The sequence below is a fragment of the Monomorium pharaonis genome, chromosome 6 (genome assembly GCF_013373865.1).
Source record: "Monomorium pharaonis isolate MP-MQ-018 chromosome 6, ASM1337386v2, whole genome shotgun sequence".
NCBI classification, from domain to species: domain Eukaryota; kingdom Metazoa; phylum Arthropoda; class Insecta; order Hymenoptera; family Formicidae; genus Monomorium; species Monomorium pharaonis.
The window spans coordinates 4,878,756-4,900,582 of NC_050472.1; the positions used below are offsets into that span (position 1 = coordinate 4,878,756).

At 41.7% G+C, this 21,827-nt stretch overlaps 1 protein-coding gene and 1 long non-coding RNA gene across 7 annotated transcripts; one reads left to right on the forward strand and one right to left on the reverse strand.

The window, feature by feature from the left end:
• Positions 1–1,109: 1,109 nt before the first annotated feature.
• On the reverse strand, positions 1,110–3,944 carry LOC114254120. 2 transcript variants are annotated; one of them, XR_004963588.1, is made up of 4 exons: positions 3,751–3,765; positions 2,984–3,260; positions 1,857–2,158; positions 1,110–1,540 (listed from the first exon to the last, which is right to left on the reverse strand). It is a non-coding gene; the product is annotated as an uncharacterized LOC114254120 (long non-coding RNA). The 2 variants fall into 2 exon arrangements; XR_003625500.2 differs by lacking the exon at positions 3,751–3,765 and adding an exon at positions 3,834–3,944 and having other exon boundaries at positions 1,126–1,540.
• A 379-nt stretch (positions 3,945–4,323) lies between these two features.
• Positions 4,324–21,423, forward strand: LOC105829440 (PHD finger protein rhinoceros). 5 transcript variants are annotated; one of them, XM_036287992.1, is made up of 10 exons: positions 4,324–4,460; positions 6,206–6,255; positions 6,345–6,859; positions 6,966–7,122; positions 7,821–7,973; positions 8,117–8,404; positions 8,544–8,717; positions 8,807–8,973; positions 9,554–9,677; positions 9,753–21,308. In XM_036287992.1, exons 3-10 carry the CDS (start codon positions 6,402–6,404, stop codon positions 17,115–17,117), a joined length of 8,886 nt encoding a protein of 2,961 aa, XP_036143885.1. In that variant the 5' UTR covers positions 4,324–4,460; positions 6,206–6,255; positions 6,345–6,401; the 3' UTR covers positions 17,118–21,308. The 5 variants fall into 5 exon arrangements, with proteins under 5 accessions (XP_036143885.1, XP_036143884.1, XP_036143886.1 ...); XM_036287991.1 differs by having other exon boundaries at positions 4,329–4,410; XM_036287993.1 differs by having other exon boundaries at positions 4,365–4,397; positions 9,753–21,423.
• Positions 21,424–21,827: the final 404 nt, after the last annotated feature.

Below are 21,827 nucleotides of genomic sequence, written 5' to 3' on the forward strand. Positions count from 1 at the left end.
TACGGTTCTTCCAAAAAGCACAATAGCGAAAATATTCGCCTGAAGACATCCATGTGGACCGTGAACACGATAATTAATTTATGGGAAGTGCATCTTAATTAATAGACACGTAATGTCAGAACGAAGAGTGAGAGAACAAAGCTGGAACAAAGTAACGGACAAATAATAATATACGTATTATCTGTGTCTTAGTCTCTCTGTACAGTATTCACGCTATCATATGCAATGGAGGATTTTTTAATATTATACATTTGTTACTCGCACTTATTCTTCCGTATTATGATCATTCATATCTCGTGTTTTACATTTTTTAGATAAAGAAACGGAATGAAATGAGTAAGCTTTATTAAGCATTATATACACAGTTAAATTTCTATTGTTTATAATGATGTAATGTTACAAAGTTCCACGCGGATGCTCATTGTGTGCATCTCTGTGTAGAACAAGAATAAGCTAAGTTTTATAGTTAGTTAATACATCGACTGTAAAGCTATTGCTTCCCGCCACTTGATAGTGCATCAGACTGATTTTATGGAGGTTTTCAGGCTTATACTTCGTTTGGCTTGTGCTCGATACTAAAGTTGAATGCAATAGATACAGGAGATAAGTCACCGATGAACCTATTTCTTATGACACTGCCTATATTATATGTTTCAACTAGTAGTACACATATTGAATTCACTAGTAGTCTTAATCATGTAAATGTATATTTCTCTTCTTTCGAATCCAATCTCCCAAGTTTCTTTACATATGTTTTGTACCTGTGATAAACTAATCAAGCCCTCTTCTTTCTCTTCTCTTTATCAAAAGAATCATGCTCAACAAGAAACGATAATAGTTATACGAATGAATTTTAGTCACCGGATTATTCGAATAAAATTGTATTATTGAAAGAGATACTAAAATTAATGTTTTATATAATATGTATTATAGTAATTTTATGTCTATTTATATACTCTCGTATTTATTTCTAATTTTTTGAAATGTAAAATTACTCTCTTCAAGAAACGACCAACGTACTGATTTTACTAATACAAAATTTTAATATTGCTTTATACATTGATATAAGATTGAAAAATGAAAATAAAAATAATTACTGAATTATGTTGTTTTTTTTTTTTTCAATTTGAATGGTTCGTGATTTTGCCCCGAATAGTAATGTGCAACGTGTACAGAATTGTATCTTATTTAATTACATTATACTATTATAAACAAGTATGACGTATATACATTGGTTTTTATGATATAGTTTTTATTACATAAATACAAAAATTCTAATACTTAACAAATTATCGCTGTTTTTATAAGTTATCGTTTATCACATATAATCACAAATACCTTTATTGCAATCTTCAGATGCAGACGATTAACTTGTACTACTGTAGTAGTTCTACAGTTCGAAAACAATCATTTACGATTTTCCATTTATTATCAGTGACTGTAATTAGAAAGGTTTGATTGAACATTTTGTAGCTCTCCTTGTACCGCACTTGGTCGGCAATCTTGACTAGAAACGTTAACTGGTCGTCTACCTCTGGATCTATTTGGAAAAAATAATCTATTTTAATATTTCGATACAAGTCACTCTATACAATGTCACAAATTAAATTTAACAAATTTTTGTGTATCATTGCGAGAAGATAAATAGTGAAATAAAAGTGCAGACATCATCTTAACATGCAACTTTAAAATATAAAAGAATTCATTTAATGAGTGCGATGAGAGATCCAAGCCAAAATCTAAGCCATAAAAATAGAGATACAGATAAAATGTAATAGAGAGAAATCTAATATTTTAAAATATTTCTACTCGTCTGATATTTTTATAGTCAAGAGTGCGATTATATTAATATTTACTTATAATTGGCCGAGTGTCAAGGATATAAGTAGTATGTTTTGAAGATGGCAGATCTAGAATTTTTGTACATTATCTTTGCTGACTGCGCAATTTCCGTTCTACACCAGAGTTTGCGTTATCCATGTACATTCTTGATAATCTGAGATATACGTATGCAGTTGATATATAACAATCAAGGAAAAAGTTACATGTTTTGCAGTATTGTTGTTACATCTCTTTGTTTGTCCAGATACTTGTAGTATAGTTTCATGATTTTCTCCGTAGTTTGACAAGCCAACTCGACTCGATTAGCTCGTAAGATCTGCGAAAGTGAATATAGATGTAAGAATTATGGTGTAATCAAATATATAATCAAACATACAAAATATGTATGTAATGCATTAGCATAATTGTCATACCCATACGCTTTCAGAAAAGTTCTAACTTTATAAAAATATAATTACTGGAAGAACAATTAAGTGTTGGCAATTCATTTATTTATCGTAGTTAATTATCATTAGTTGTATATATATTTTAATATAATTAAATATATAATTAATATTAAAATATATTAATATAATACATAAATCTAAGCATAATTAACAAATAAACTAGAGTTATCTTGTAGCAGTTTGCTTCATTAGTTTCAACCAATGTACAGAACTTCTTTTTAATTGTCATCTGTAATACAAGTGTATCATACTTTGACAATTAACAAAAGTTTGTTCATTGTCAATTACATGTGCTAGGTATACATGATACATTTTAGAATACTCAACTAATTTTTCTTTTTTATTTACTCAAACAGAAACAATACCATTAATTATTTCTAATAGAGTGTGAAACTAATAAAATAAAATATAGGTCTTTAAATATTATAAGATTCAATTATTCACTTTTCTAAATAAAAAAAAATATTTAAGTTTCAGATAACAGTAATGGTGCTGTGCATAGCACAATCCGGTAAGATTCTCGAATTCAATGTGGCAATTAATGTGTCAATTAATTAACACTTTCCGTTTGCCACATATCGTTCTTGTGCGTTCGCTATTTTGGACGTAAGATATATATTGTTATAAGATGAAATAAACGATAAATTTAGCAGCGTAGCAAACGCGTTTTATATACTTCATACAAATAAACGTACCTTTATAATTTTTTTTTCATTGTTTATATCCGTATCAGTGCCGACTTCCATTCTAAATGACTATCAATGACTATTATTATACAACTGGACATACTGTAGGAGCAGGTTGATGCAGGTGTGTGATTTGTTATGGTTCTCGCACATGTGGTAATGACATCCCTCTTCTTTCGGAAATATTTGATCGCAAAACAAAATGGGGAATAAAGCACAGCGCGCGCGGCGGCCAATCAGCTTTCTACTTTATAAAGATAACTAGACAATGGTGTGAGATGATTGGCTGGAAGGACGGAAAAGTTTAGGGTAGAATATCGCAAGACGAAAAGAAACTTCATCTAATTAAAAATTCTTAATTGTCTATAAATTATTAGTTATAAGTTAATTTTATGAATGAATTATTACTATATCACACCGTAATTTAAATTCTTTAATAAGTCGTAATTCTTTTTAATTTTTTTTTCAATTTTACATTGGACAGGATATCTTTTAGATTTCGCTAATTATTAACATTTTTAGTTTATTGAAATAATTATCTAGATTTCTTTAAAAAAAAAACGAAGCGATGAGGAATGTAAAGTAAATTCGGCATCTCCGTTAAGTTTCGGAGGATTGCGCGCTCGCGAGGTAGTACGCATGCTCGCCGATAGGTGGCGCGAGTGCAGACAAGTGACGGACGCGCACCTGTCGGTCGGGCGATCTCACGCGCTCTACGCAAACCGTGCGCGGGCGAGATCGCGAGATCTCGCTGGTTCGGTCACGTGACATCGTACCTCCACAGTTATTTTTTCAGGCATGATGGCGCCAAACGCCAGTATTCACTTTTATGTAAATATATTATTGATTTGGTGCGTACCGCGATCGAGCACAAGCGTTCGCCGTACCGCGGGCCGGCCGTCGTAAGTAGCCCCGTTGCGGGGTAAGCGTGCGGACAGCCGGCGGAGTGAGTGACGGACTGGCCTGCGCCGCCCGCCTGGAATCGCTAATGAGGACATGTTGGTTAGGCTGCCGTGACAGAGAGAGAGAGAGGACGAGAGGCCGTTACGCACTTACAGGCAAGGAGCCCGTCGGCGTGTACGCGACGGCTCGGGAGCGCGCACGGCGACCGCCGGCGGCCCCGCGGCCGGTTTCACGCCCGCTCGCGATCACGTGCCGCCTCGCGCGCGGAAATATATCCGGCTAATAGATCAATAATAAGGTATTTAATGGTCTTCCCGAGTGTGTGTGTGTGCGTGCGCGCGGGGGAGACTTGTGGTGGAGTGCGCGCGACGCTGCTGCCATCTGTATTGTCAATGTTGTCGGGCAGCAGCAGCAGCAGCAGCAGCAGGAGCACCAGCACCACCGCCACCACCACCACCATCTCCACCACCACCACCACCACCACCAGCAGCAGCAGCAGCAGCAGCAACGTAATGGAGCCGTGAGCATTCTCCGTAAGCCGTACGCAATTGCATCACCGTGCCGACCCGTGTTCCACCCCCGTGTGTGTATACAATGAGATTTAACGCCGCCCGCGGCCCTCCGCTCGTCCGTCGACACGTGCAGTGAGTGTGACTGTGTGGTGTGCCCTGTTAAAAACGCCGCGAGAGTCGTGAGGCGCTATAAGCGAGAGAGCGCGATCGTGGGCGCCCCGTCGTCGTTTCTCTCTCTTCTGTCTGTGCGTCCAATGTTTACATGATACATCGCCCCGACGGACGGCGACGCGGGGTGCAGCCCGCGATTCACGACGATCCCGCCGTCGCCGCCACCGCCGCCGTCGTCGTCGTCCGCCGCTGCCGCCGCCGCGTCCCCGTCGTCGCGCGCCGTTCGTCCTCCTCGCGTCGACGACGTGCGAACGCCACGCGAACGTCAGCCGCGTTGCACGCCCCGCGAGGATCCTCGCCGGGGACCTGCGTATCCGCACTCTCCGTGGTGCCGCTGCGTTTTTTATAACCTCTTTTCTCTCCCCCGCGCAAAACGGCGGAGAAACGGCCAGTCAATCAACCAGTCGGCCAGCCAGCCAGCACGGACGGAGGCGCGCGCGCGTGTGCTACTCCTGTCGCGGTGTCCCGCGTGTTTACAGCGGACAGCGATGACGACGATGACGACGCGTTGTACGTCAGTGATATCGCGATTGGGGAAAAAATGCCGTCGGGTACCCAATGTTGTCGCCGTGCTGACTGGCCGTACACACGTACACACATACACATCACTGCTATTCCCCTCCTCCATCCCCTCGTCATCCGGTACGCTGTCGTCCTTAACCCTTTGACGGAGTCGCGGAAACGTTGCTTCCTCGCCACTCTCGCGAGTTGTGTAGACAGTGAAACTGTTGTAGATGCTTGCACGCGAACAAGATTTGTATATTTATCTCTGGAGTCACGACTCTGAGTGACTTTACTTATGGTTACTCTCTTATTCCTCATGGTAGATTGTCACATTCATAGCGGTATATATCATAATCTTTTTCTTTTTTTAGTTCTTTCAGTGCCTTTTATAAGTATTTTGTGACATAAAAAAGAATGTTTTCTTATTTTAACATTCTCGCACATGACTCCTGTCATGTTTCTCTCTCTATTTGAGACAGAGATCTCAAATATACTGTATCACAAGGAATATGTATCATTTCTCATATGTTTTGGATATTTTCTTACTTTGATATTCTTGCATGTGGCTCCTGTCATGTTTTTTCCTTCTAATTCAAGATAGGAATCTTCTATATACTGTATTGCAAGGAATATGTATTATTTCTTATATATTTTGGATATTTTCTTACTTTGACATTTCTTGCACATGGCTCCTGTCATGCTTTCTTTTTATTTGAGATCTAAATCTACTTGTTGTACCATGAGGAATATATCTTTTTTTACTTGTGGTATCCATGTTTTCTTTTTTTTTAATTAAAATGTATATGAATTATTCTTTACTTATATAGAATATTTTTTACTCCAAAAAGTAATAGGCTAAATATATCTAAAATGAAACATTTAAATGAGAACGTAGGACTCCAAAGTTAGTAATGACTTGATAAAGTTGCGAATGTCAACATCGTGTCAAATGTTAGAAATTAGTGACAACCAACTAAATTTAAAACTAATTAGCGATCTAGTATTATTTTTCTAACAACTATCTTCTATCAAGCGTTTAATGTTATTTATAACTTACAAAGAAAATTATGCGCACATAGGATAATTTTCTTTCCAATTTATAAACTTCAAAATCACAAGCAATGTGTTCTTTATGTTTCAGTTCTGAAGATAATCTGGTTTCCAGATAATGAATATATGGATAACTATGTAGTAAGTTTATTCCTACTTAATATTTTTTAAAAATGTATACTAGGTAGAGAAAAAGAAGATGTTTAAGAAGGACGCAATTATTATTTCAGGGTGTACACAGTTCACCTGCATGTGCCACGTACCACTAGCTTATTTGGCATAGTAGAATGGCACAACGAGGCAAGAGGCATAGAAACGACAATGATCTGGCGTCTTGTCCGGGCGCTATTAAAAGGCGCAAATGTAGATTGGGCCCAGCTGCCACTGGTTCATCGGCACTGGCAGCGACCATGGGGCCCTCCGAAGAAGAGGAAACGATGGCGTCATCCAGCCAAGGGGGGGCATCCTGGACCGCCCGGTCTGTCAGTGATATCAAGATTCCCAGTATATATAATCGTTCGTCCGCGGAAGCGCCAGCAGAGTTATTTCGTAAAGACCTGATCAGCGCTATGAAATTGCCGGACAATGAACCATTGAGTCCAAACGAGTATTGGGTTATAACTGATCAGTGGAAACAAGAGTGGGAAAGGGGTGTTCAAGTACCCGTTAATCCGGATTCTCTTCCCGAACCAACGGTTACTGTTACACAGGCGTCTCTTTTGAAGTTACAATCTGAATTCAAATTGTGAGTGTATTATGTGTATTGTTATATATAGTGTGAGATATCTCGATTGCTGAAAATCATCAAAAGGCGACGTAACATTCTGTAATGAAATCCTATGTGTTTTCAGGCCTAAAAAGTTAATAAGAATATCTCGGGATGATTATTTTAACTCAGAAGATCATCATTTAAGTACTACTCCTGCGAGAGCGGAGAAAGCCTGTGCTTACGACCTTGATGATACTGACATTGCCTGGTTGGAAGTATTCAATGGTGAACGGGCACAGGTATAATCAATTATTTATAGCTATTTTAAATCTAATTGTTTGAAAGTAATTTTTTAGTTGTATACATAAAGAATTTGTTAAATATTTTAAAGAAGGTATGTTGAAAATGTGTTAAAAAGATATAAGACTTATTAACATAAATTTCATATAAAATTGCAAAAAGATATATATAAGATAAAATGGAAAGTTTTAGTATATTTTTGAAAGAAAAATATTTAATAGAATTGTGAAATTTAAGATAATTTCTGATTTCTAAATGTATATAAGATAGTATTGATATTTATTTAGAAAAGGATTTAAAACTAATCAAAATATTTAGTATTTTTACAATCATTATTTTTATTAATTAGTAATTTGACAACATTTTTATGATTATTATTGAAAATAAATATATTTAATAGCATTAAAATTTCAGATAATTTCTGATTTATAAATGCATATGAGACAACACTGGTATTTATCAGAAAAGAAAGAGTTAAAGTTGCTCTAAATATTTTAGTATCTCTATTATTATCTTTCATAACATAAATAATTTGAAAACATTTTACGATTATTAATAAAATAGTCACATATGTAAATAACGATTGTATGATGGCTTTTATTTATCCAAATAATGACTGTATTATGATTTTTATTAATACTACACATTTAGTATTAATTAACTAATACAATTAATATCTTATGTTAAAATTATCCAGGCTGGACAACCGCCAGTTACAGAATCACAGTTGGAACGGGTTATAGAAGAATTGGAAGTGCGATGTTGGGAAAGGATTCAAACAATCGTGAAGAATGAGGAAGGACTTGGAATTGAGTACGACGAAAATGTCATTTGTGACGTTTGCAGATCGGTGAGTGATTTATTTATTTTTATATAGTGCGAAATTAGAATATATTTGCTATATAAATAATGTATTATTTCTCACATGCGTATAATACACATTTTAATTTGCGTTGGATTTTCCGTAACACATGTCGAAAATTTTTATAATAGCCGGATTCCGAAGAGGGTAATGAGATGGTGTTTTGTGATTGTTGCAACATATGTGTACATCAAGCTTGTTACGGCATTACTTCAATACCCGATGGCTCTTGGTTGTGTAGAACTTGTTCATTAAGTCAAAGACCCGATTGTGTATTATGCCCTAATAAGGGCGGTGCAATGAAGTGCACACGGAGCGGTCAAAAATGGGCTCACGTCTCGTGTGCACTTTGGATTCCCGAAGTTAGCATTGGTTGTGTAGAGAGAATGGAACCAATTACAAAAATATCCAGTATTCCGGTAAATAGTCTTACAATTATCGAGAACTTCTAATATTATTTTTATCATTATTTTGTATTATATTAAGTACATTTTAAATATTTTAAACTGAAATTTCTGTTTTGAATACAAATTGATTGAGTGCAATAATAAATTGCAGCAAAGTCGATGGGCCTTAATTTGCGTTTTATGCCGCGAACGTGTGGGTGCTTGCATCCAGTGCAGTATAAAGACGTGTAAAACAGCGTATCACGTTACGTGTGCTTTTAAATATGGGTTGGAAATGAAGGCTATTATCGAGGATGAAATGGCAGACGACGGTGTAAAATTAAGGGTAAGCTATCATAGGGGTTATCCAAATTCAATGAAATTATTTTTTCGCGAGTTCAACTATAAGTCAATCTGATAATTTCGTGTTTCTAGTCGTATTGTCAAAAGCATAGTAGAACAAATACAAAAGATAAAGTCGGCGTTGGCGGTAGCGTGGGAAGTGGTGGAAAGGGTGGGTCAGATTCCGAGGATGGTGAATCTAGACGACGAAAACGGAAGGATATGACTTCTGAGGAAAAAAATCAAGCACGCGCAGCTAAGTATGTGGCATGATTTTTTTACAATCTTTTAAAAATCATTAAAATCTAAATTTATAAAATTATATATAAAAAATATATTATGTCTTAATAAATATTTAAAAATTTATTAAATAATTTTTAAAATATACAATAATATTATAAAATTACATTGCTTATTTGTATCAACAATGATATAACTCAAAGGACAAAGTTTTCACGTTTGAATATTTTGAATTATTAAAATTTGTAAGTAATTTATATAAATATTTTTTAATGCAATTTTGATATAATGATTTGTTTTATTAATTCTAGACCAATAAAAGTAATATTAATTCTTTACTCAGTATTTTAAATTTTTATTATTCAGAATTCTTTTTTTTTTGCAGACAATTTTTAAATGACAATTTTTGAGTTATGTTAGCAAACGAGCAATAAATTATACAACAAAAAATATTCTCTAACAAATATATCTATTGTTAAATGTTAATGAATTATGTGTTAGTATCTTGTGTTTATGTATTTTATAAAGAATTAATTCTTTCCTAAAATTATATTGTGAAAAATAAGTGTGAAAAATATACATGTGTTGTTTCCATATCAGGCTGCAAGAAATTGAAGCGGAATTTGATAAACATGTTAGTATAAAGGACATTACTTCCCAGCAATTGGATATAGATCCTGATAGCATCATATACATATATAATTATTGGAAACTGAAGAGACGAGTAAGTCGTCGATATAAATTCGCGATTGTAAAACTATATTGGATACGGTTTGTAATTTGTGTATTATTTTTTTAGGCCGGTCATAATAAACCATTGTTAGCTCCTCGTTGCGGTGAACTTTCGAGCGCGGGAGCACGCGCTCAGGGTCAAGCGGCCGATGTAGAAAAGATGCGTACGTTCGTTCAGCTGCGACAAGATCTGGAACGCGTGCGAAATTTGTGTTACATGGTCGGTCGTCGCGAGAAACTCTGTCGCTCTTTCCTGAGATTGCGCGAACAAACCTTCCACAAACAGGCAATGGTAATGGCTGGACCGCCCCTATCTCCAACGACGGTCGCTGCTATTATCGAAGCCAATCACGGACCTTCAATATACGATCGTCTCTACTCTCATCCCGATGCCGAGGATCACACACATGACTTTAATACAATACTCGCTCGAATTAAGATTGAGTCACCTACACCATTGTCTAACGACGAAAAGAAAGTACAACCGGACTTCAATGGTGCATCCAATAAGAAACCCTATTTCAACGGTTCGGTTAGAGGGAAGAGCCTGTACGGTAGCGATTTGTCGTCTATGAGTAGTAGCGAAACGGACGCAGTGAAACCGGAAAGAAAAACCACTGGCAAAATCACGAACAAGTCTAAAAATTTGAAGATCGAGACCGAGACAAGTTCGGAAGATGAAAGAAATGCAACATCGAAGAATAAAACTCCAGCCAGGCGGAAAACGAAGAAGAACGCACCAGACAGGTCACGAGTCAAACTGCGCGAAAGCAGCGAGAGCGATAAGCTAGACATGGTGAATCGATCACGTGGTCTACAGCATATGGTGGAGCTTGGTAGTTCTGGCAGCGAGAGTGACGAATTGTTGCCATTGAGTACCAATGCCGGTTCTCGTCTTGGTCCGTCAGTAGCTTCCGCCATATACTCGGACACGGATTCGGATTCGCAGGAGCATCATTCCCACTCGGCCGTACTTATCACGAAAGCTGCGGTGAAGGAATTCTCAGCGGCGGATATATCGAAGAATACACAGAAGAACTTTACATGTAAGGATGCTGCAAGAGCAGACTATCAAGATGAATCCACGAAGAACAAGGAGAATGTGAAAAATTCCAAGAAGAAGGAATACATACCATCTGCTCTGATAGTCCCGCAGCGGCAGGCGGCGAAGAAGGCATCGGAGATAATGCAACGAACACAAGGTAAGAAGGAGAATACTGCGAGCGAGCCTGTAGAGTTCGTCAAATCGCCTGGAGAACCTTTGAAACCGACTAAGGAAAAATCATCTGGCAAGAAACAACGCGACAACAAGGTGCCAAAAGACGCTAAGAATAACGACGTTTACGATTTTGACAAAGAGTTTGGCGACGGCACGGAAATCCTTGCTTACGTGCCGCAGCGACAGGCTGCAAAGAAAGCTGCGGAGCATATCAAGAGCGGCATGGGTACGAAAACTGCTCAAACGGATCTCGAGACCGCGGACGGAAAACCAAAGAAGGAATTGCCGGATGGTGGTAAGAAGAAAGAGATCAAGAAGGAGGAGTCTCCCAAGAAGGAAGAGCCGATAAGAAAGGAGGAACCGCTATTAAAAGAGAGACGGGGAAAGAAACCGGTGCCTGAAAGCAGCAATAGTGAGAGCAGTAGTAGTGACAGCAGTAGCGGTAGCAGTTCCTCGGAGAGCAGCAGTGATTCCGATGTAACTAAGAGTCCGAAACAGAAGATGTCGAGCATCGCTAAAGAACCGGCTTCCTCTTCGACCACTACCACTACCACGTCCTCCGAAAGTGATAACGGTAATCAGGTGAAGAGCAAAACGGCAAACAAACGGCAGACAATGAATAAAATCGCGGACGAAACGGTTGAGTCTGAGAAAAGGGCTGTCGCGGGGCGGAAACTCAAGAAGCTGCCCGATAAGAAGCTTAAAACTTCCGACGGGCGGCATGGACCAGAGTTTCAGCCGCCGCTTACTGAGAGAGAAGAATCAGGTAGAACCGCAGTACCTAAGGAGCAGCAACAGACTCAACAGGCGCAGCAACAGCCCGGTAAGAAAGCCGATCAAAGAGACTCAGCAACCAAAAGATCGGCAACCGTGCAATCCCAACCAGTTGAAAGTGTGCTCGGTGGCTCTCGAAATAATGATGGGTTACGAGGTGTTTCTGGGGCCAAATCTACCAAGAAGTCCAGCCAATCCATCAAGCAGGCGCAACAACAACAACAGTCTACTTTCAGAAGCAAGGACGACAGCGGTGCAGCAACGTCCAGAGCGAAATCGGAGACGCGCAAACGAAAATCAAGTGAAATTAGCGCAAAGGAGGACAAGAGTAACAAGGAGACGTCATCGCTCAAGAAAGTGGAGAAGAAATTAACGGAAAAGATATCCAAGGAAACCGAGAAAGATAATAAACACGATACCACTAGTATTAAAAATGTCCCGGAAGTCATAGAACCAAGTCCAAAAGCGACCGAAAATACTCCTAAGGTAGATGATAAGAAGATCAAGAAAACAAGTAATAAGAATGCTATTAACATTCTGGAGGAAGAGATGAAACAACGACGGGCTGAACGAGACAGTCCAAAGAAGTCATCGAGGGGACTGGACAAGCTCCTTGAGAAACGCGAGCACCTCGACAAATTGTCAAGGAGCAGAATCGCCGTTCAGCAGGAGCGATTTAACGAGGAGAATAAAGACATAAAGATTGTGGCATCCGTCGCGAAGGAGTCTGCCAAGAACGAGGACATTAAGAATCACATGAACGAGGAAGTCGCAGTGTTAGACACCATGAAATTGGAAAAAGAAGATATAAAGAAGAATGTCGAAATTATAGCGGAGAAGTCTACGGATAGAAAGAAGAAGACAGAGCGGAAACTTGAGATCGAGACGCAGACTGCTGTCGAGATGATTACGATCGAGGAGACCGTTGCCAAGGAGTCGAACGATAATATTTGCTCGATGCCTGATAAAATCTCTACCGCATTAACAGAGAACGTGATGTCCGAGAAAGAATGTCAGCAGAAGAGAAGAAAGTCCGTAAATCGTTCTATCTTCTCGCCGCAACATGGCAGCAAGGATCCCAGCGTGTCGGAGCTGTTCGACTTTGATCAAGACATGTTAACCGATGATATAGTAAATGACGATGGTTTCAGCATACCACGTGACGAGGAACGAGGAGCAGCGCCGCTTTCATTCTCTTTCAACAACGAGCTCTGGTTCAAGGAAGACTCGAAGGAGGACAGCGCGCGGGAGACACTGCATTTGGTGGAAAAGTTGCGTATGGAGTTATCCAAGAAGTCGAATTCTAGTCAGTTTGAGTTAGAATCTATGCCGGCGGAAGAGGAGCTTCCGAAGAAGGAGGAGCCGTCTCTTCATCCGGTTGAGAAACCAACGGAAGAGCAGTCACTGCTTCAGGAAAAGATAGATGTGCAGAAACAGCTACCAGTACAAGGACAACAGCAGCAGCAACAACCACCAGTTGTGCCGGTCGAAATTAAGAGTAACAGCACTTCGGAACCCACGCAGATATCAGAGGATCTCACATGCAAGAATCACACTATGGAGGACAAGAGGAAGCCTTGCTATTCGAGCAACAGTAATAACGAGCACTACATGTACGGGAACGAGGAACGCGAGACGGCCAAAGTGACAGTAGTGGAGCGTGCGAAGCTCGATAGAGCCGAGGCAGACGAGAGATGGGTGCCGCCGAGTATAGACAATTTTAATCCGAGTGACGTGCAACACCTCAATACGCTGATCGACAACCAGAATCATCGTTACGTTGCGGCGGCCGCTGCTGCCGTTCATCCATTCCCGAACGACATCGGTGCCGTGATACCAGACCCCGCGAATCCTGATGCAGCTCTAGTCGCGCATCTTCAGCTTAACATGCAGGATCAGTATCTACAGTTGCAGCAGGCGCATCCGATGGAACGGGTGCAGCATCTCGAGGCGCAGCACGCCGTGGTGCAGGAGCAGTCGCGCGTGCAGTCGCTCGCGATGATAGCGGCAGATCAGCAGATGACGGCAGCCGGTGCAGCGGGGATACCCGCGCAGATCGTCGATGAGATCACGCCCATGGAGATGGTGAACCGTCACCTGATCGGCCTGCCCAATTCGGAGGACGATCAGGGCAGCGAGATGGATCGCGTGTTGGACAAGGAGGACGTCTCGTCGGACATGAGACAGGATTACGCGCAGAGCGGCTCGCCCTACAACGAGCTTAACGGTCGACCGGACACGCGATGGGCCGAGAGCCAAGTTTTACCCTCGCGACGGTCTACCTCGTCGTCCATCACGTCTGCGTCCTCCGCGGAAGAGCATACGGCTATTCCTCCTTACAAGAACGTACCGATGTCTTATCCGCCGTGTTCAATGGACGCGACGCCTTACCACACGTATTCGGAGACCGGTTCTTACGGCGCTGGAGCCGTTTCGCTGTTCCCACCGCAATCGTGCGCCGCTCCATTACCTTATCCGTCATCATTCCCGCCGCCTTTCGGCGCCCCTTTTCCGACGCCGCAGACCCTGTTGCCACATGTATCGAAGCCGCTTGAGGAGTCCCTCAGCATCGGTGCGTCGCCGTGCACCGCCGCGTTCACCTCGTCGTCGCATAACATGGCCCTCACCGCGGCTATGGTATCGCCGACAAAGGTGACCACGCCGCCGCCGGCACCGCCACAACCAGCACCGGTGTCACAGCAGCAACAACCACCGCAACCACAACCGCAACAACAGCAATCACCGGCAACGCAACCACCACCGTCCTCGGAAGCGCCGCCGTCGTCGGGGCACGCGCCATCTTTGCTTCAGCCGCAGCCGGCCAACTCGCCCGCCGTTCCGGCGACCTTTCTTAACACCATCGCGGAAACACAGGCCAGCAGCAACGAAAGTACTGTCGCGGAGAACATCGCGGAAGTACTTAGCGCAGACAACAAGACCGCATCGTCCGGTAAGAAATCGCCATCGAAACCGACGAGAACGTCCGCCAGGGTGACGTCCTTGCAGGGTAAATCGCCTGGTAAATCGCCGCGTCAGGAAACGACGACGAAATCCGCGCCGAGCTCTCGCGGTCGCAGCAGGAGCTCCAAGGGCTCCCAGCAGAGCTACCGAGGTCGTGGCCGCGGCCGAGGACGGGGACGCGGTAGGAACAACCAGAACTCGTCAATTACGATGATACCGATGTCGAACGCGCTGCACAACGACGATTCCATTCAAAACAAGCTGGTCGGCACCGTGTACGATTTCGACTCAGACGAGGACTCTGCGAACGAGACCAACATCGCGGATCTGCGGACGATGCGCGAGCGCAAGAAGTCCACGGACGAGAAGAATCGCGTGAGCGAGCCCCTCGGTGCCGTGGCGAGTGACGGTGGTGTTCACCAGTCCCATCTGTCCAGTCCTACGCTGCACGTCACGAAGAAGTACGTCGACGACAAGAAGCTCGCGTCGCCGGCGGCGCATCACGACCACCAGGCCGCCGTAGCCAAATCCGAGTCGACCAGCAGCCATCAGTTCGCCGACACGGTGATGCCGCTATTACCGGGGCCTGTGGACATGCGTACCTACAATTCGACCGTGGACCAGTCGAGCTCGTCGGTCCACGGCCAGCCGTATGGTAATCACTTGTTAGGTAGCTTAGGCGCGAGCGTCGGCGCCGACTCAAACCTGCCGGAACTCGATGACTTGCTGCACGAAGACTGCTTGCTGAAGAAGACCGTCGGTAAGCAGCAACAGCTCGCAAGCGGCGGCGGCTTCGAGGAGCCTTGCGCGAAACCGGGCGCTTTCGGCGATCCGTCGGCGATTGACCCGTCGTCCGTGCCCAGTTTCGATGCCAACAAGGTTTCCCTGAGCGATTCCCGAAATCAGCTAAAGGTGAAAATCAAAGGTCCATTCCTGGATGCGAATTATACAACATCAGTGCCGCCGTTGGCGCAGCAGGCGCCGGTGATCATCACACCGACCGCGACCAGCGCGTCCGTTGCTTCGGGCACATCGAATCTACGTCGCATGCGGAAGAAGGAGCTGTTGCGTCAATACTGTTCGCAGGACATGAACATGGACGATCCTGCATGCGGTAGTGTTGCCTCCGCGCCTATCATCATTCCACCTATCAATCCAAATCGCACAGTTATCACTATCCCGAAAGCCGTGGCCTCTATGACAAGTATACCGACGCGCGAAGACTACAAGGCGGTCGTTGATGCGAACATGGAGAAGAAGCGACGGAAGGAGCGCGGCGGTGGTACGAGTGGCGGCAGTAGCTTCCTCGATGTAGTTGCTGGCGAAGAGGAGAGCAGCTCCGACAGGAAGCGTGGCCTTATGGTTGGCACGGTCAGCGATCGCAGGAGAGGCAGGCAAACCCGGCCGACCGCCACTACGGTGACGAACAGCATTGGTGGGCCACCGAAGCTGAAGATCAAGATCGGCAACAGTATAATCGGCGGGCAGGAGATATGTAATGTGCAGGACGATCGTAGCAGGATAAGACCGCCCAAGAAGCGGCTGAGCAGCATCCCGAGCACACCGAGCATGGAGGAACTCCGCCGTGAGAGCATGAAGTTCCGTAAGATGATCATGGCGGGCTTCGACAACGACGAGAAGACAAAGACCAAGCGAGACAAGAATGGCAAGCGGAAGAAGCGGCAGTCGAGCAAGAAGGAGGCGCGGGTGCAGATTCTGGAGGGTGGCGCCGCGCCACCCAAGCTCATCATACGGCTGGGCAAGGCACCCCCGGCGGTGGGCGCCAATTCCAATTCGTCAGCGAACGACGCTGCGGCGAACAACGGCGCGTCTGCGGCTGCCACCTCCGGCGACGGAGATGACAATCAGCAGCAGCAGGCGACATCGGACAACAAGGACAGCCGAGTAGGTCCGCCGCCACCCGAGCCCACCAAAGAGGAGACCGGAGTCTACTCGATGGAGGGAAGCGGCGGCATCGACGAGAAGCAGCCGAGTGACCCGAACGCGAGCGTTACTGCGGGCGCCCTCAGGAACGTCCGGTCGGCGAAGGTGACGCCGATCCGATTAAAACTGACCCGCTGTCATGAGGGCTACGAACTGAAGGATCCGGTTGTAGCGAGTAGTGTGGACGACGACGGTGGTAGTGGTGGTAGCAGCAGTACTAGTGCTAGCACAACGATGACGGTAACGTCCTTGGTGAACTCGGCGGCGCCGTTGCCGATGGGCGTCGTCGAGCTGGAGAAGGCGACGGCGGTGACGGTGACGGCAGCGGAACGCTCGTTGTCGGCCGCCGACGTCGCCATCTCCATCACCGACAGGACGAGAGCCGCCGAACGTTGCGAGGAGCAGCAACCGCCGTGCATGGAGAAGCAATCTTCCAAAGAGGACGATATTCCATTGCTGCCTCCGCAGTCCGCGAATCACAGCTCGCCGGGGTGTCCGCCCGCACCGCTCCCGCAAGGATGCCAAGTTAGGTGATAATTAATGATAATTGTATAATACGGTAATTTAGTGATCTTCTTTCTTAGACGATTTTTCTGCGTGCGCGTGTGTGATTTCTACGTACGATGCGTGCACGGCATCGCATCGCTCCCCTTGTCGTGTTCCTCGTGCGTAAGATGTACTCGTTGAACACACAGACAGAACACACGTTCGCTACACACAGTACACACACGATATACACACACACACACACACACACACAACACGTGCATACAAAATAGAAGGTGTATATTGTTTATTACTGAGATAGAGACTCGGTAGAAGTGTTGTAAGAGTGTAAGATAAATTATTGATTATTGTAAATGATCTGAGGGTGAAGTGAAATTTCACAAAGTGCCCAAAATTTTAACCGCAAATACTAAAAAAAAATAATGTGCATTTGGTCGCGTGTATCGATGGTCCACACTAAGGTGTCCCCTCGTTGCGCGTCGCTGTAAAATCTATCGCCCATTCGTATATTCTTTGTGCAACCACTTCATAATATGGATCATTGGCCAATCTCAATCAATTTCAATTAGAACAAAACACAACGATGATATTAACTTTTTTTTTGTTTTTTTTTTAACGGGCATCACGAGAGAGCTCTCCTCTAAAGATCTTCTAAAGATTCACAGAATCTCTTCTAAAGAGATTCCGCGAGAGAAGAGTATGTGCTTGCCGATCAACCACAACTTGTCATTGTCATTTTTACTCACCGCATAACTACCGTCTAACTATTTATTACTCAAGCCTGTAGAAACTGTCTCTGTAGAAACGCAGCGCACACAGATTAAATCCCTCCTTAAATGTTTGTCGACGTGCCGACGCTCAAAGACTTTTTCACACGCTCGTCGATGTGACCTCAAAGCAATATGATGATCAGGTGTGGACATAAACCGGTACAGCAACGTATTAACGCACGAAACTCCTGAACGAGAACAAGCTTCATGGCTCGTGTGCAACGATCGACACCTTAATGAGGTATCGCGGCAGCGACGTAAAATTACCTTGTACAAGCATATGTCTCAAATCACCGCTTAGGTCGTGATTTTTAAATGCTAGATATAACGAATTTTAATAAAACACAATATTATTATATAATATTTCGAGCGATATACGACCGATATCGACTTATTAATGTGGCAAGGGAAGCGTATACCAACATGGAACGTGAAGCACCAAATGAGAAAAGGGATACGCATTCTTTTTTACTTTCAGAACAAACCCTTTTTTGACACACAAGTATAATATTCATTCATGCTCCAAGGGGAAAGAAGGAAAAGAGAAAAAAAAAGAGGACGTGCTCTTTCGTGATTTTGATAATTGTAACTTGTATGCACTTTTTTTCGCGTTTGATGATTAAATCTCTGCAGAGACGTATTGTTTTGTAGTAAAACAAATCGCCCGTTCTTCTCCTTTATTTTCTTTCTTTCTTCCTTTTTGTTTTCGCTTCACGCTGTGCAATCCGCACATACGATCACAAAGTTAGACGCGAATTTGAAGATATTTTTTTATTATATTTTTTTACACGTTATAAATATATATATAATATATATATATATGAACACATATATTACGTACGCGCCTCTCGCGCGATTTGTTATATAGTTTTTTTATAAGACGCGTCATTTATTAATCGTCTATTACCTATTTTATCCCTTTTCACGTTGTAGCTCTGCTGCGTGTATTTATTTATGACGATCAATGTAAGACGCTATTTATTCACCATGTATTTTCCTTCGCTTCCCAAAAATTTTAGACGATTTTTTAGTTTCTTTTTTCTTTCTTTCTTTTATTCCTCCTCTCTCTCTCTCTCTCTCTCTCTCTCTCTCTCTCTCTCTTTCTCTTTCTCTGTTTAGTATCATCCCAATTACTATGTACCACATGCTATTATTATTATTATTATTATTATTATTATTATTATTATTATTATTATTATTATTATCATTATTAATATTATTATTTTATATTATTATTATCATCATCTATTTCTTTTCTTTTTTTATATTAAGAAATATTGTTTTAATTTTGCCACATAGATAACAAGAGTTATGCGTATAAAATACTCAATGGTCGATGAAGCGGCGTGCCATGTTTTGTATCGATATTAAAAAGAAAGAAAAAAAAGATTGCAACCAAATTGCAAGTGTGAAAAGAGAATAAGAAAATTTGTTTCCTTTCGAATACGCGTTACGTGCATATGAGATTAGAATCACGAGACATAGACATAAAATGAAGATATTCCGTTAGATTTGTTTTGTACGAGGCCGAAGAGCGATGCACATCTCGTCTCTCGTCATCACCACCATCATCTTCACTCTCTTCGAGAAAGAAGATTCCTGCAAGAGTTGCTCGTGATTATTTCTTCCTTTTTTACTTGTCGCAGCATTTTAATACCAGTAACATTATGTAACTATTAATTCTAAAATACCTTATTAAATTACAAACAAGTATATGTTTGAACATAGAATATCAAATATGTTTAAAGATAAAAAAAAATTTCGAGATATGACGAATCGTTTTTGTGCGCGCATGTTTTTTTTTGTCAAATAATTATTCAACTGTTAAATTTAAAGGGAGTAATAACATATCTATAATTACACTTAATGAAAATGCATTATGATGAGAATGTACATGAAAGACAAAGAGATGTGTCTCTCAAAAAAAAATCTAAAATTTTTGATACAAAATGCTCATGTTTTTTTGTTAATGTATTTATTTATTTTTCGCGTCTTTTTGTTATTGTGTCTTAAATTACTGGTATGTGAAGGTATTGAGAAGAAAAATTGAAGAGCTGTGGACAAGCAATTAGGTGAGATTTGACGAGGAAGATTAGCGGCGACTGAAAGTCGATTGCATGCAATCGTGGGGTGCGTTTGTATAATGAAACGCGTAATAAGCGAAACTGACATTGTGAGATTGTTTGCGTTTTTCTTCAGAGTCAAATGTTTGTGCGCGCCGATGGGAAATCTTACCGATTGCTGATCCTTTGATAAACGTGCAATTGTTACGACGTCCGTAGGGTCCTTCGTCCCCGCACATTATCGATTGTAGAGTGAAAAATAATTGTGGGAGCCGCGTACTAGAAAAGATGGCAAAGTTTTCACGAGAAAGATTTTCACGTTTTAATGAAGACAGAACGAACATCAGCGGCGATGTCGAGGTAAAAACTGAATGTAAAAGCACAACAGAAGTATAACAAAATTTCCAGGCAAATTCAAAGTTATCCTCTGTTCAAATGGTTCTGCACTCACTTTTCATTCTACAATTGTAATATGACGTGCAGGATAAGAATTTGTACATATTCGTATATCAGATAAGACACAGGAATCTGTAATTGGTATGAAGCTTGTATAACGGCTGTGTTACCGTATGAATCTTATCTTCCAGATGGTTTTTAGTTGCTCTCTTTCTGGGATTCAAACATGTTAAAAAAAATGTAGGGGAAAAAAACAAAAAAAGATTAATGCATGATCGCGCCGAAAGACTTTCAACACCTCTTTCAGCAAAGATCGTTAATCATATTTTAAAAGGAAAACATCGTAACTTGTTATTGATCGACAAACTTTCCTAGATTGTCCGAGGATGAAAATAAAGCACAGCAGAATAATTAATACTAAAAAAAGAACATTTATTTCGCGATATCTTCAAAATTTTTATTTCAACTGCGGGCAAATACTCTCGGTCTTCTTTATCATTCAAGCAAAACTTACGCGCATGTACCAGAAAAGTTGTTGATTTTAACAAGCCGAAATTTTTGTAATCAATCGTGAAAAGTATCTTCCATGTACATACTTGCGCGAACGCGGAGGGCTAAAGGGTAAAATAGTTTTTTGCCGCGATCTTGCGATATCGTGAAAAAGGTAAAGAAGAGTGAGAAAAAGTACGAGGGAAAGATAGAGAAAGAGAAAATGAGCAAATGAGTGAGTTGTTTTGAGAAAAAAGCTGTTTGAGTATTTAATTAAATTTTTCAATTTGGTTAAATTTCTTGAATTTAAATATTTATTTCAATTATACAAATAAATGAATTGGAGTTCAAGTATTTTATGTATTTAAATTTAATACAGGAATACTTGAACTAAAGAAATTTAATTAAGTTGAAAATTTAGTCAAATTAACAACTTTTTCTCCGTGAACGTGAAAGCGAAAGAAATGTGTATGTGTGTAAGTATGTACGAGAGAGAAAGAGAAAGAGAGAGAGAGAGAGAGAAAGTGTGTGAGAAAGTTTGGCGATACCGTTTCGTCCCAATACTTTATTGTCATAACTCTTTATTTTCTTGTTATAGAGCGCAAAGAAAAAAAATCAAATTAAATGAAGTATTGTTTAGTGTGTCGGCGATATTTGCGCGCTCGCCGTCGCCCTGAAATTCTCGTCGATCGTGAAAACGAATCCCGTCACCGCGGATCCTCCGGCGCGTGTCGCGCACGATCATCGATTGATCGCGAATGAGTCATCGATCAACGAGCCGACACGCGCAAAGCCGAATCGGCTTAAACGTTTTCGCGAATGAGAGAATTTTTCCAGACATACCTTCATACCTTACATATACCGCATTGTACATTTTTTCAGTGATAAGCAGAGTTTTAAGAGCCTATTGTACAGAATTATGAAGAATAAATATTTGGTTAATTTTTAATCGTTTCTTACATGCATATATATATATACATATATATATATATATATATATATATATATATATATATAGA

What these genes read in the sequence shown, in the direction of transcription:
- LOC105829440 (XM_036287992.1), top strand. Translation starts at nt 6,402, where the DNA reads ATGGCACAACGAGGCAAGAGGCATAGAAACGACAATGATCTGGCGTCT. An exon ending in TTTGTGACGTTTGCAGATCG is followed by an intron (nt 7,974 to 8,116) that starts GTGAGTGATTTA and finishes TTTTTATAATAG; the next exon opens with CCGGATTCCGAAGAGGGTAA. An exon ending in ACGACGGTGTAAAATTAAGG is followed by an intron (nt 8,718 to 8,806) that starts GTAAGCTATCAT and finishes TCGTGTTTCTAG; the next exon opens with TCGTATTGTCAAAAGCATAG.